This window comes from Electrophorus electricus, chromosome 7 (genome assembly GCF_041902795.1).
Source record: "Electrophorus electricus isolate QZ-2024a chromosome 7, ASM4190279v1, whole genome shotgun sequence".
Classification (NCBI taxonomy): domain Eukaryota; kingdom Metazoa; phylum Chordata; class Actinopteri; order Gymnotiformes; family Gymnotidae; genus Electrophorus; species Electrophorus electricus.
This window is the reverse complement of record NC_137503.1, coordinates 29,037,432-29,052,818: the sequence shown is the minus strand read 5'-3', so window position 1 is coordinate 29,052,818 and position 15,387 is coordinate 29,037,432. Positions and strand designations below refer to the sequence as shown.

Here is a 15,387-nt window from a genome sequence, read left to right as displayed (position 1 = left end):
TCTCATTTGTAAATCTGAATTGGGTACACCAGATGGGTTACACATGTATAGACTGTTTTGTACAACCACTTTTGATTGCATTGCATCACATCCTACACGTTGAATATTCAAGACATGCTTTTGTCTTAAGTGAATTTGTGGGAAGGAGTATGATCACTTTCATAGAGAAATAAAAGGTTCTTAAATGACTGAATGAATATTTTAAATGAACTAATAGTTTACAGGTTGGCTTAAATTATTAAACATATATAGACTTGAGTTTGTAAAAACAAACAAACAAACAAACAAACAAACAAACAAACAAATAAAACAAAACACTTACTGCATGGACACGAAGCTTGCCGGTAAAAGTATTACACATTGCAGCCTACTAAATTAAAAATTAGATATTTAACAACATTGATTAATATAATTTCCTAATAGGCTAATTATAGACTAAAGCTAATAGAGACTGTCGTTATTTGACTTTGCAATAATGCCAACAAAGCTGTAAGGGATGTTTGTGAAATAATTTAGAGAAATTGTGGCAGCAATGTTACGGTAGTAATTCTTAGGCGGAAGTAGATTGCCAGTTAGTTTCGTCTACCGACAGTAGAGGGAGAGAGCGAGAGAGAGGAATGGCTCCTCGGCACTCTAGCTGAGACATAAAAGGGAATTGACAGAGCTAAGAAGATTCAAGACGCCAGAGAATCATGGTGAATACAAGAAAGAACTCCCATCTCAAGCAATGCAGTCCTTTCATCTCTGGTCGGACGAGGTCGTCTCTTAGGAATAATCCAAACTTGGACGAGCATAACCATGTAAGAGCCGGGTCCTTTTCCTTAGTACCCGGCTGGCTAGCCTGTTAGCTAGCCGGGTTCTTTTCCTTAGTACCCGGCTGGCTAGCCTGTTAGCTTACAGATAGCTTAGCTTAGCTTATTTTAGCTTAGCTACCGAGTCTGGCCTTAAGATTGATGTCCCTCATTGATAGCTAGCTAAGATAGGCTAGGTAGCTACCTCCTTTTGTTCATGAATACCGACAATGAGTGACACTCGCCGATAAGGAAAATGGGTGATTTGTGAATGACACCGACATACGTTGTCATTGCTGGCCGCTTTTCGTTTGTAACAACGGGAATACAGTGGCTAGCCAAGCTTGCTCAGAGTAATAGTTTATTGGAGCCCCCAAGTTCTCTTTGTGTTGGTGTTGTGCTTGCCCAGCTGGAAAGGACCTAACGTTAGCTTGCTGTGCTAGCTAGTCGGCTAGCAAGTTGAGGATTGTCATCTGTTCAAGCAACTGACAGCACGGAGATATAAACACAAAAGACCATTTCCCCGGGGGCTGTTCAGTTTGCGTTGTTCATTATCCTTCCTAACCACTTGCACTAACAGAATTTCATGCAAAAAAATAAATAAAATGGTGGAAGTAAAGGCACAGTTGAAGCAGACCTCTTGTGGCTCAAAACGGACGATGTTCTTTATTTAGGAAGTGAACTCCAGTTTGGTAGTAAACTTGAGCTTTGGCAAAGACATTAGCAGGCTAGCTAGCACTGTTGACAGAGTTGTGAAGTCACCAAGAGCCGCTTTGTTGCACTTTCGTCAGTGAAGCTACGTTACTTGTGTGAATTTGGAACCACGCGGACTAACTAACTAGCATGTGTTTGTTGTCTGTGGTGTTTAGCTATCTAGAACGATTTTCCCACGTCGGTGTCGTTGAAAGAAGCGCTTATTTTTTGTTAGGTTAGCTGTAGAAAGTCATCGAAATGTTTCTTTTCCACTTCAGCTTTATGTTTGTTAAAGGACCTTTTGTTTTTAAAAGTGTGTTCCACAATGGCATTAAAGCTGATACTGAAAATGCATCAGATATCTCAAATGTCAAATATTTTGTTAATGCTTTGCAATACTGAAGAAGGGAAGTAAAATAACAATAACTATGCTCCCCCACAACGAACAAGCTAATCAATCAAAAATCAAATAATTTGAGTCACAAAATATTTACTTCAGTTCAGATTTCAGATACTTTGTGTAGCACTTTTTACAACACATTGCCACAAAGGATTACTGTAATAATTTGTAGAGACAATCAGGGTTCAGGCCCTTAATGAGTAATCTAAGGTGACATTGGCAAGTAAGAATTCCATGGGAGCATGAGGAAAAAGATCTTAGAGGAACCAAGGCTCAGAAGGCACAAAAGTATTTGAGAGATTTATTCAGATTATTTGGTGACAACATCCTAACATAGTCTAGCAGGAGAACCAGTGGAGCTGGTGATGGGCTGTTCACTGACACTCAGGCATAGTCTTCAGAGCCAGTCAGGTACAGCTGAAGGGTTCATGGTGGTCACACAGCTCGGTCTGACGGGTAGACAAGCAGAAATTCACCCTCATGGTTGCGCTTGCGTTAGCATTAGAGACAACTGGGGCAATTGTTCATCTTAGAAGATAAAAGACGGAAGATAGTTAGTTTTGGACAGTTATATATGGTTTATAGAGTGCAGCAGAGACTCTGGTAGAATTAACTGCATAAGTACAGAACAATTTTAACCATTGTTGTAAATTATTTATGCAAATTAGATCATGTTGGAAAACTACTATATTGTGTTGTTTCAACTCTTCAAAAATACATACAAAATGAAGAGCAGTGCCTATGCTACTATGTGTTTGCCTCTCACTCAGATTGTTAAAAGGGGTGTACTGTAATTTACAAGCAGTGGCATGAAGGTCTTGGGGACATTTTGCATATCTGACCTTGCATATGTTCATGCTGTGCAGAATCTTTGGAAAGAGTCAGGAACTATTGCAACAGATAGATAGGAAATAAAAGCTGAGAAAAGAAAAGTATGTGAGATCACACGAGGTTGCTACTTGTATGATCAGTGGAGTGTGATGGATCTGGCTGCTGATTAGCAGGTCTTCCAGTCTTTATCCATTTCCCTGGTTACAATGATAACTAAAAGTCAAAGACTAAGTCATCTCATGACTTAACTGTAATATATTCTTTTATGTCACGATGTTGCTTCAAAATATCACTTTTCTTTGGTGGGGGGGGGGGGGTACTCTTTGAAAATTACAAATGCCAGAGTGCTATTTTTATTTTTATTTTTAGTAAGATGCAAATTCTGTCATTTGTTCATTAACATCCTTTAGAAGGACCCCAGCAGTGATGTCAGCTGTGGTAGCCCTCACTTATCTCCTCCGTCTAAGCGGACACGCAGACAGACGCCCCCTAGCTCTAGTGACACTTCACCCAGTCCCCAGAGCAAAGGGCAGAGAGTCGCATGGAACATCTCCAAACACTGCACCAGGTGAGCTCTTCCAAGCCAGCATTCTTGGACTGAATGTATGGATGTGCGAGCTAATGTGGGGCTCAACTTGAGATCAAGATTACCTTAAACTCTTTAGATCAACATTTATCTTAAACTGAACCAGATACATTTGTGATTTCTAGTTTCTTGTGAATCTAACTTTATTTATTTATTTATTTTTACACGTCTGGGTTCAATTCCCTTAACAAATAATGCTCAAATTAAAAATAATTTTTAGTTTGAGCATGAATAGCTGTAGTTCTGTTTTCAATCAATAGATGCCTCTAGCAAGTCACCTTGTAATGCCCTTGATGTAAAAGGCATTTTGGAAAATGAAGCCTAATTCTTGTACCTAGACCTACATGATGTCTAAGAATTAGTTATTAGAGACTCAAGGTACATTCCAATAATGCTAGTAGTTCCCTGCAAAGTAGGATATATAAGGCATTTGGCTAATTTAAGGGAAATACTAAACCATTGGGAGCGAAAACTTTCGGTTGGAAGGGAAGTAGGGAGTAGTGTATAATGGTTTATCGCTACATGAGAAGTTGATGGAAAAGTTTTTCCATCAGTCATTGCGTGTCTCAAGGTCTTCTGGTGAGATGAATCTGCTGGTTGGCTGATTTATCTAAGAGCATTAAATAAATGGGAATATGTCAGAGTTCACATTTGTGAGTTATATGAATATTTCATAATGCTTTGCTGAAAACTATCAATGGTATGGGAGAAACATGTTCAGAAAATTTGCTAACTCAGCCAGAAAACAAATTTACTTTATTAACCTGGTTAGCTAATGATGGTTATCCTTAGGTAAATATTGGCTATTGCAAACTGTTTAGTTAACACCAACTAGATGATTTTTTTTTAATGATAACCCTATGTAATAATCATTACATAGGTTCAATTCAGTAGTTTGATAACCACATTTGTACCATAGCAAACAAAGGAACTGTCTAATTGCCCAGCTGTCAAGACGAAAAAATGCTAAACATATATATTGTCTTCTGTGTGATTATGATATAAGGCATAAGGAAGGGATTTAATCAACTGCAGTTTCCTTGACTCACATCATGCGATTAGTGTGTAGGGAATACAAGGGCACAGCTTAGGGGTTCTGTGCAGTGGAATGCAGATTCAGTTTCTTTACAGAGCACAAGATCAATTAATCTTATAGCTGTACAGCAAAGAGGAGATTAGTTCATGGGCATTAATGTCGTCTTTGTGGTCAAATACTGCCAGGATTTAATGACCAGTGAAATTGCTGAATATGCTTGACTTGCTAGGTTTGTGAACCATAGCTCTTTTTCTCACTTTGCCCTATAATTTCATGTTCTGTCAGTATTTTATTATCCATGTTTATTGTTCAAATGTGGTTATGAACATTCTGGGTGTCAATGTCAAAATTAAGTTGTAATTTCTGTTCAGCAAGGTATTGCAACAATGGAATTTTATTTGATTATGAATACCTTACCTTGAAGAAATTATTTATATCTTTGCTATGTATTAGATTATTCAGTGTACAACTGATGCAGGATGTACAGTGAGTGTTCTGCAGGTAAATACAAAAAAAAAAAGGTCCAGTCCTGGAGATCCACCACCACCTTGCAGAGTTTAGTTCCAAATCTAATCTAACACACTCAGCTCTGATATTAAGATGATATTGAAGGATTTGATTAACTGGATGGGGTGCGTTCTGACAGACTTGGAACTAAACTCTGCAGGGTGGTAGATCACTAGATCCAGATTTGGGCGGTCCTGAATTAGACGATTGAAAAGTTATGAAGGTTACTGATAGTCACCTTAGTGGGGATGAAGCATTGTTTGATGGAATAGTTATTGGTGGTCTAACACAGTCTAGTAAATTAATCCAGTAAATTAACATGACTGGAACAGTTTAAGGAACTATTACCAAGTTTAATGTTAGAGTGCTGCTATTTTTCTATAAATATTTTAAATGTATAACCTTATATTGTCGTTTAAATTTTTTTTCCAGGTTATCCACTGAAGACTTACAAAATGGACACAGTAAGGCACACTTCTTTTTTTTTTTAGTGGGCTTGTATAGATAAATTGGCATAAATGTGGGTTATCTTTATTACTGGTGATACAGAATTAAATTGACATTCTGATGATTTTGACATGTAATGCGATGTTCGACACATCATACTTTGCTCCCAGAACACCTTAATGGTTGAAATGCAGTGCCTTATGGCATTATTTTATCCAGGTTTGCCACACTTTCTTGCATTGCTGACATCTGTAAACCAGTCTCAGAACTAGTTTGCCTTTTTATGTAAGTTGTAGGGAGTTCCATTGTAATAATATATTGTACCTAAAGAAGCAATTAGTGAAAAGGTTTCCCTCAGCACTCTCTCTAAGCATATCCCACTTCTCAGTTGGTCTCCCTCACCTGCACCTTTGAGCCCATGTTCTTGAAATTGCGATATGGAGTTGTCCATTTTCCATACTGAGTAGTGAACCTACTGGAAGATTCGTAAACTTGCCCAGCTCTAGTTATGACTGTAACTTGATGCTGTTTGCCCTTCTCTGTCCTCATGGCTGGTTTGTTTCTTAACCAGAGATAGTTATTTACCTGAACTTGCATGTAGCACTTTGTGTTTATTAAATTGTCTTTCCACTGCCCCTTTGTCAGAAGCTGACGTGCACTGTTTAGCATCCATGCTGTGCACCATTGACAGCCAACTAACTCTTTCATCATGTACACCTAGGCCGAATGACCCGGCGGGGAAATGACGGCACAGATGGGGATGATGCTCACTTGAATGGCCATGTTCAGCTAAAGCGGAGCTGCCGCGAGAAAAAGAGCCGGTTTGAGCATCTCAATCAGAGCCTTCTGTTTGACCAGCTAGTCAACAGGTAAGATGTGTTTTGGAATTTTCCAGTGAATGTGTTGTGACTTTATCATCCAAAAAGTGCTATATAGTGAACATGCATGCATCCACTGAGCTGGTTTCAAAGCATTTGGAATTAAGTGTGAATATATACTTCTGTCCCCCCCCCCCTTCACTAAAGTGCTTCGTATTTAGCCATGACTTTGGTGGCTGCCAATAAAGGTCACCCTTTAGTTAGAAAGAAGAAAGGAGGTTGACCAGTGCTGACATCATTCTGCAGTGAGAGCTTGCTGTTCACTTTGTGTAAGGAAAAGTGCTAGTATGCCAAGATCAGCAGCTGCTTAGAATAAGGCTATGTATGCCACCTTAGATATATCATCTTATTGTTTGATCAGGCAAAGGGAACGGTCTTATGGTCATTGTGAGAATGCTGGCTACGCAAAGCTCTTTAAGATGCTACAGACAAATGAAATCGAGCTTACTTTGTGATCAGCTAATTAATAAAATAAATGGCAAAAAGCTCAGTGATAAAAACACAAGGGTTATCTGAGTAAGGTCCCTGAGCCTGGTTTTGTGCTTGACATGTCAGGCTTGTGGTACCCAAAGACAGATGGCAGGACTGTATTAGAGAAAGGAGACCTGCTGGAGTTGGAATCAACTGAGGGGCATTTTGGACTGTGATGAGCAAAGCTAGTTCATCCCTGCCATATTAGGTGTCTATACCTCTAGTTTCATCGTGGGTCTGCCTACAGTTATAAGTAGCATAACGCTGAATAAAGTACTGAGTTCAGATATTTTCCCAGCATTTCTTTTGAGTTTGTGTATGACTGTTGGACGTGGCTCTCTTCCCTGCTGCCAGTACGGCGGAGGCAGTGCTGCAGGAGATGGACAACATCAGCAGCATAAGACAGAACAGAGAGGTGGAGCGGCTCCGCATGTGGACAGACACAGAGCTGGTGAGCACTGGTTCGGTATTACAGCCACCGTGTCACTCTGATGAAACAGTTTCTATCTTAGTTGCATGTCATTTTACATATGACTGGCTAAATAAAACTACACTATGCTGGTTCATTGACTTCTAATGAAATTATTTGTAAAAGTAACTACTGGTAATGTGTTTTTTTTTTAAGTTGAAACTTTCCTGAGCTGTATTTAAGTTTCGTGTATCTTCATTGGACAGGAAAACATGGACATGTACTCCAGGGTGAAGAGGCGGAAGTCCATGAGGAGGAATACATTTGGAATGCAGACTCACCATAAAGTCATAAGTAAATCTGAGGCCCCCGAGGAGGAGGAGGAGGAGGAGGAGGAGGAGGAAGAAGGAACTGGGGGTAAGCTTATAGCTTGATGGACATATCATTGGTAATATTTTAATATTATATTTATATCTTTCTAGCATGATTAACATACATACGTTTTGTACAAAACACATTAAATGATTGTAATTATGTAATGTGTGTGCTTACATTACATTCCTTACAATATTGTCTCCTTTGTTTATTCATTTTTCAGAATCACATGAAGAGGGAGATGAGGATGATGAGGATGATGAAGGAGATGAAGTGGAAGAAGCGGGAGAGGAGAATGACAGACCTTACAACCTCAGGCAGCGCAAAGCCGTGCAGCGATATGAGGCGCCACCCATAGGTACTCATGGGCCATTGCATTTTCAGTGTTGTGTAGTAAACGTACATTTCTAACAATTTGTTGTTTCTGCCTGTTCATGTCTTGTTACAGAGCCAGTGAACAGGAAACAAAGCAAGAACACACTGTTTGACACACTCAGATCCCCTGCAAGGAGAAGCCATATTAGGTCTGTGACATCCTGTGACAAGTAATAACCTTGTGAAGTCTTCACTTAGTATTTTCCAACGGTTGTAACAGCTGGAAAATCTTAGTTGTTGCTGAGTAACAAACGTTCAGTGTAAATAAGAAATGATCCATAACATCTGATTTGACTCCTTTTATTTCTAAAGTAATGTTATGGTTGCTATTGAGAGCAAATATTCCTGCATTGTTCGAACATTTCACTGGTCACTCATCCTTTTTTCATGACTTCCCACCAGAATAAAGAAGCATGCCATCCATAGTAGTGATACCACGTCCTCGTCAGATGAGGAACGATTTGAGAGGAGGAAAAGTAAAAGCATGACACGTGCTCGAAACAGGTGACCTTATGCCATCTGTCACATGGATAAATTTACACATTTTTTAGCCATTGTGAGAGATTTGGTTCTGGACTAGTCACTTCAAGTACAATAAAGTGTCTTTTTGCATGATAGATGTCTGCCAATGAACTTGCGAGCTGAAGACCTGGCCAGCGGAGTGCTTCGTGATCGGGTGAAAGTTGGTGCTAGTTTAGCTGATGTGGACCCCATGAATCTGGACACCTCTGTGAGTCTTTGTGCTCTGGTTTGCTTTAGAAGTTTGCCAAAGTTAATGTGTACATATTCCATATTATAGTATTGAGGATTCTCTTAAACATTTAATGTTCTCGTGCATAACCTGGAGATAGGTTGAATCTGTGCTGTTAAGGTTCAGATTAGCTCTATCTTAGGCCGTCTCATTGCAGGTGAAATTTGACAGTGTGGGAGGGCTTATAGACCACATTAAGTCTCTCAAGGAGATGGTCATCTTTCCCCTTCTCTATCCAGAAGTGTTCGAGAAGTTCAAGATCCAGCCTCCAAGGTCTTGAGCCTTTTGATTTGCTCCCACTGACCTCACACATCTTATATTGTCACTTTATTTATCATTACACGACAGCTTGCAATTACTCTTGAATTTCTGATAAATCCTTGCCTCTTCTACTGCAGGGGTTGCCTGTTCTATGGGCCTCCAGGGACAGGGAAGACATTGGTGGCACGGGCACTGGCTAACGAGTGCAGTCAAGGGGACAGGAAGGTGTCCTTCTTCATGCGCAAGGGAGCTGACTGCCTCAGCAAATGGGTTGGAGAGTCAGAACGACAGCTCCGCCTTCTCTTTGACCAGGTTGGCCAGTTAGGCTTGTTCAGTGTTGTTCTGAAACAATGTTTTGGAACAGTTTATTGTTACAACATTGAGGTCAACATAACATAAATTATTTTTCTTTCCTTTTTTTTTGATTGCTATGATTGAGGTTAAAATTATATGAATGGACAATGTCAACAGGGATGAGCTGCATGCCTAAAACAAGCTTGGGGGGGACTAATCTGCCAGAAAAGGGAAAATACCATCAACTAAACCTTTGGTCTGAATGGTGGGTGGGTGGAACCTGTTTCTTCCTCACCTCTTACATGTGCCCACTGCCACAGCCAATCCCAGCTCTGCAGTCATTATTCTATTAAGGAAATGGAGCAGACTAGGAAAGAAAAGGCAATGGTGTGCAGTATAACCTCAGACCATAGAGTCATAGCAGTGGCTACTGAGGGAGAAGATGGGGGGGAAAACGCATCAGCAACAAAGTATAGCCTTGCCTCTCCCAGACTGCTGTGTAATGCCATTTGTGGTTTAGTCATGTTTCGAGTCTCTGCATCTTCCTACAGGCATACCTCATGAGACCCTCCATCATCTTTTTTGATGAGATTGATGGCCTTGCACCTGTTCGTTCTAGCAGACAGGATCAGATCCACAGGTAATTTATTTAAATTTATCCATGTCACTGCAGATCTTGTTACCAAATATTTAGTTTTAAAAAGCTTGGCTGTTGGATGTCTTTTATAAGGATTACTGTTGTTCTTTCCCTTAAAACCGTATATTTACATTTTTGTCTTCATTATTTCTTACACTAAGCTCCATAGTTTCCACATTGCTGGCTTTAATGGATGGTTTGGACAGTCGAGGGGAGATAGTGGTCATTGGTGCTACAAACAGACTCGACTCTATCGACCCTGCACTCAGGAGGCCCGGCCGCTTTGATCGGGAATTTCTGTTCAACCTGCCAGATAAAAAGGTGTCTGATTTTTCAGAAACTGACTCCTACATGCAGTCTTTTTTCCCCCTAAAGCTTTGCATATTACTTTAGCAGCAATGTTATGAATTCAGTTTAATGGGACCATTTAACTATATAATGTTGCTAATTCAGTTAGTAGTAGTGGGCTGTACTGGTGCATGCCCAGTGTTACGTTGAAGATTACCTGATTTCTGCATTCTTGTACTTAGATTGTTGAGTGTCTCGACAATTAAAACTTAGGGTCAAACACTTTTCTCATAAGGCTTAATTATTTAAACTGTCTTAATTGTCTTATTTTATAAAATGTTTTCCTGTCTAGCCACCCACTGTATATTCTTTTCCTCAGGCCCGAAAGCACATTCTAGAAATCCACACCAGGGACTGGAGCCCAAAGTTGGCAGAACCCTTTGTGGATGAGTTGGCAGAAAAATGTGTCGGTAAGAGGCATATTGGCTAGCCTTTTTCACAATTCCAAATGGAGCTATGGAATGCCGATTATTTTTATTTATTTATTTATTTTTTTTCCCTTCTTTTTGTTTTTTTTCTTTCTTTTGGCATTGTTTGGCCCTCTGCTCTATTATTCTCAGATCAGTAATGCTTCATCACTTGTCTGTTTATAAACTCTTTTTCTTTCTGAATATTGGTATTGTGGCTATGCACATATAAGTTGATGATTGATGCTAGCCTAAGTAATTCTGCAGTGCAGAATCATCCATAATGAGTATTGTTCCAGGCTACTGCGGTGCTGACATCAAAGCACTTTGCACGGAGGCAGCGCTGGCGGCTCTGCGCCGCCGCTACCCTCAGATCTACGGCAGCAGCCAGCGCTACAAGCTGGACGTGGGCTCCATCGTGCTCGGGCCACAGGACTTTGGCCGCGCCATGCGCTCCATCGTTCCTGCTGCCCAGCGGGCCTTAGCCCCGGCAGGGCATGCACTCTCCGCCACACTGCGCCCCCTGCTGGAAAGCTCGCTGGCCCACACACTTGCCTGCCTGCTCCGAGTCTTCCCCCACGCAGAGTTCCTGCAAACCTACGGTACCAGAGCCACAATGGGCCAGCTTTTTCCTTCAGTATTTAGGGAGTGGGGGTGGGTGAGGTTTAGGTGTTTAGAAATATAATGACAATAGACCACAATCATCAACCACTTTAGAGTGAAGATCCTTACCTGGCATCATCTGTATACCTGAGTGGAGTGATAAAGCAGAACCAGATTCCCAAGCAGCATTCTTAGTTTGAAAAATGTTATCATCATGCCCAGTTTGTATGTATGTACTGCAAATGCTTTTGGTTTAGTTTATATGCAAAGATTCTCAGTTGATACTTAGAAATGATGAGTCATTGTATTTTTTAGCGTTAATTTGGAAAAGACACTATGGTGCTTCATCTTATTGTAGTCTATTCACAGCACATCTACAACTCTTCAAACTTAGTCATACAAGTGAGCTTCAGTAGATTACCCAGAGTGATTTAATTCCTGTGTCATATTGCTGCAAGAAATGCATCTCCTGCTCTTTTTAATGACTTCAGTTTGCAGGATTGCTCTTTCCATCTCTAATAAGTCGCAGACTGACTTATTTCTTTAAGTCAGGAATTTTTCTTTGCAACAGTTAGTTCAGTGCATAAACACTTGTTTAGAGGGGAAACCTTTAATAGGTTGTCAAACTTAAGATTGTGGCATTTGTCTTAATAGAAACATGCCATCTGTCTTAATAGAAATGGCCTTACTGTACTTATACATACTGTACTGTGTGGTTGGTTTAAACTTTATTTTCTCTGTTCAGATTCTCTGTTCTTCTGTTGTAGTTTTTATTAACAAAATGGGTCTAGATACATTCCAGGTGTACCATTTGGGTCAAGCATTTACATTTACGGCATTTAGCAGACGCTCTTATCCAGAGCGACATTTGAAGGTGACAGATTTTGCTTCTGCCTATATTCATCACACAGACACTGACAATCAGCTGCTTGAGGAGGACTCTTACAGCGAGGATGAGGACAGGGTTGGTGCTCAGTCTATCTACAATGTTCAGCCAGGATCCCCAAAGAAGTCAGACTCCTCCACAGCGCACAAACCCTTTCTTCATTTTACCAGGTGAGCTGCACACCAGAGACATACTGTGCACTAGATTAGCTAAATCGTTTTCAATCTTTTTGACTAGAGATGCATTGATATCCCTTTTTCAGGGTCAGTGTTGATTCTGTCCTTTTGTTCTCTTATGCTTTGTTGCATTGTCTACTCAATTTAACTATTCTTAAGAATATTATTTCTTAATATTTTGTGATCCAAACTCCATCGTGTTAAGTAAACTGAAGTATTAGAATCATTAGAAGTCTACCAGCTTCTTTCACAGTGATGAATGTGTGAAAAATGAAATCCTTAAGGTACTTGACTTGTAATCGGAAGGTTGTTGGGTTAAGCCCCACCACTGCCAAGTTGCCACTGTTGGGCCCCTGAGCAAGGCCCTTAACCCTCAATTGCTTAAGTTGTACTCAGTCACAATTGTAAGTCGCTTTGGATAAAAGTGTCAGCTCAATGCCATAAATGTAAATGTAATTATACTTGATGTTTTAGGTTTTGTGGATTCATTTTACTCATTTGTCAAAAGATGACCTTCATTTGTCAAAATCAGTCTGCCTAAACTGTGATCATGGACCTGAGAGCACTTAAAGTTTTACATTAACTCGTGGCTTTTCAGTGTTTCAGTGTTACGTGACTTCAGAAAATGTAATCTCTCATAACCTAAGTTAAATTTAATGACAGTACCACACACAGCCAATGAATGTGAATGTTTGTTTGTTTTTTTACTGATGTCAGTAGAGGATTATTGTTTCATTATTAAGCTTCTGGTACTGCTGTCAGTGCAACTATACAGAGAAATAAAATTTAATAATAAATATTTAATAAGTGATAGTCATAATGAATTGCAAATGAGTAAAAAGAACAATGTCAGAGTAACCTGGAGATTCTTATTTTAGTTTAAAGAGATCAGGCAGTTTTACCATTTAAAAATAATATGCTGCCCTCTGTTGGCTTTCATCATAAAAACTACTTGGTTTGTTATACAGAGCAGCTAGAGCCGATGTTCTCTCAGTCATTTACCCAAATGCACTGTACTTTCTTGGTTCTGTCTATCAGAAGATACTCATACATAATGTTTTGGAAGTAGAAGGACCTGGCATTCTTCTTAATCCTCTCCAAGTTACCGCATGCATTTCATGTGCAGAATTTTAAGTTACAGAGTTTTTCCCTTAAATATTTAGGCATTCCTTTTAGCAACTACTATAGCTGAGTGCTGTCATTGAACTGATTGTCACTGAGTTGACTTGACAGAAACATTAATGAAATGAAATATACTTACGGTACCTATAACTGAAATACATGGTTATAATTAAAACTGGTGGGGTTTTGTTTGCTTGTTTTATTTAGTTTTATTTATTTATTTATTTTTAACCAGATCTGCCTTACCAGCAAGGTTTGGCACAGTCTTGTTCTTACTCAGCTACAGTGTACCTGCATCCTCTCTGATATTTATTTAGCTATTTATTTAAAACTCCAGTGTGCCTAGCAGTAGTCTTTGGTGCGAAGCTGTGCTTAGTCAGCGGCAACGTGCCTCCTTACCCTCTGATACACAAAAATTGTTGAATCAGGTCTGCCTACCAGCAGCCCACCTCGTACCGACCGCGGCTGCTCCTCACGGGGCCCCAGGGCTTGGGCCAGAGCACGCACTTGGCCCCAGCCTTACTGCATCATCTCGACAAGTTCACTGTGCACCGCCTTGACCTGCCCACTCTCTACTCAGTCAGTGCCAAGACCCCGGAGGAATCCTGTGCTCAGGTAAAATGGATTTTTGGTCTCTGTTTTTTTTTCTGGTCAAACCGGGCCTTTTTGTGAGCAAACTGTTGGCAGTCAGCTTTCTAACTCAAGAATGGTGAAGAATAGATCATTTTTTTTATGGCATAGATTCAGGGTTTTAGGTTTTAAATAAGCTGGATGTCATCTTAGGCATGTTATGCTTTAGAGTATATTTATTCTAAAATAATGATGTTGCTTTTAAATTGTGAAATGTACTTGTTTAGTATTTCAAACCAATAATTGGTTATTTGAATTGTTAAATAAATAATAGAATATTCGACAGTTTGCTGAAACAAAGCTTACTGTTTTGTAATTGCATGTACCTAGATGGGGTAACTGGTTCTTTATATCTGAGCTGTGAGATCATTAGTCATAGCTTTGTGTAAATCTAGACAATTGTTAGTTTGATTGCAAAGGTTCTGATAGTTTTATCCACAGAGGCTTCTTTTGTCATTAATACCAATCAGCAATTCATTATAGTCTGCCTGATGCACCATATTAACCACTGCAGCAGCTTTTATTGGAAACCTACTAAGCCCTAGATGCTTCTTTATTCAGTCACTTAGTAAATATCTTCAAAGTCTGGGATAGTGTAATTGGTACATATTTGTTTTCTTGTGCGTGTCGCTGATTGTAAACTTGGTTCTAGTAGAAACCTAACATTGTGATGACCAGTAGCCGTGGCAATGTTTTGAGAATAGCCCAGTGCTGGTGTCTGATGCAGTGTTGTGTGACTGTTTTGGCTCCAGGTATTTCGGGAGGCGCGGCGGAGCGTCCCCGGTGTAATCTACATGCCCCACATCAGCGAGTGGTGGGAGGCCATCAGTGACACGGTAAAGAGCACCTTCCTCACGCTGCTGCAGGACGTTCCTTCCTTCACCCCTCTCCTCATCCTCGCCACGGCCGAGCACACCTACCTGCAGCTCCCTGAGGAGGTGATTGTTTTGTCTCGTTCTCTCCTCCACCCTGCATGTCTCTCTGCGCTTACACCAGCTCTGTGTGTAGTTGCCAATGCTTCCACGGTTGGAAGCAGTGCAAGAGGTGTTATTCCATTCTGATGTTATTATGGAATACCTTTTTGTTCTCCATTTTTTGCAGTGTGACTGATGCTCCCACAGAGCTTTTGAGGATTTACTCTCTGTTATAAATGTCGCTGAAGCATTTAAAAGTCTCAAATTGGCTTTACTGCGTAGACTACATGGTATGTCTTTTTAGGTGTGAAGTTTAACAGCTATGAATCGTAGTAAAGATGAGCAGTATAATTACTGTTGGTTTTATCTTTTTTAAAGATTTGTGTGTAGCAAATTACTATATTTGACCTTATAAAAAGTATATTGGTGAATGGCTTTAACTAAACTTCAGTTGTAGTTATAGACAAATTGTGCACTATATATTATCCAAGAAAAGTAATATAAAAGCCATTGTTGAACCCTGACCTTAGCTCACATGGGCACAAACGTATTTAATCCT

General features: G+C 40.0%; 1 protein-coding gene across 2 annotated transcripts in view; it reads left to right on the top strand.

Annotated features, from left to right (window-relative positions):
• The first annotated feature begins 610 nt into the window (after window positions 1–610).
• Window positions 611–15,387, top strand: part of atad2b (ATPase family AAA domain containing 2B) — a 61,377-nt gene continuing 46,600 nt past the window's right edge. The window contains exons 1-19 of one of the 2 annotated variants that reach the window (XM_026997788.3): window positions 611–800; window positions 3,126–3,283; window positions 5,277–5,308; window positions 6,013–6,160; window positions 6,995–7,091; window positions 7,316–7,466; window positions 7,648–7,782; window positions 7,873–7,948; window positions 8,202–8,303; window positions 8,418–8,529; window positions 8,708–8,823; window positions 8,949–9,123; window positions 9,657–9,745; window positions 9,904–10,063; window positions 10,410–10,500; window positions 10,797–11,099; window positions 12,012–12,156; window positions 13,713–13,899; window positions 14,667–14,852. In XM_026997788.3, the coding sequence (XP_026853589.2) occupies window positions 693–800; window positions 3,126–3,283; window positions 5,277–5,308; window positions 6,013–6,160; window positions 6,995–7,091; window positions 7,316–7,466; window positions 7,648–7,782; window positions 7,873–7,948; window positions 8,202–8,303; window positions 8,418–8,529; window positions 8,708–8,823; window positions 8,949–9,123; window positions 9,657–9,745; window positions 9,904–10,063; window positions 10,410–10,500; window positions 10,797–11,099; window positions 12,012–12,156; window positions 13,713–13,899; window positions 14,667–14,852 (2,571 nt within the window). In that variant the 5' untranslated portion in view covers window positions 611–692. The remainder of the gene's footprint in view (window positions 801–3,125; window positions 3,284–5,276; window positions 5,309–6,012; window positions 6,161–6,994; window positions 7,092–7,315; window positions 7,467–7,647; window positions 7,783–7,872; window positions 7,949–8,201; window positions 8,304–8,417; window positions 8,530–8,707; window positions 8,824–8,948; window positions 9,124–9,656; window positions 9,746–9,903; window positions 10,064–10,409; window positions 10,501–10,796; window positions 11,100–12,011; window positions 12,157–13,712; window positions 13,900–14,666; window positions 14,853–15,387) is intronic. The other variant, XM_081717933.1, reaches the window with a different exon arrangement.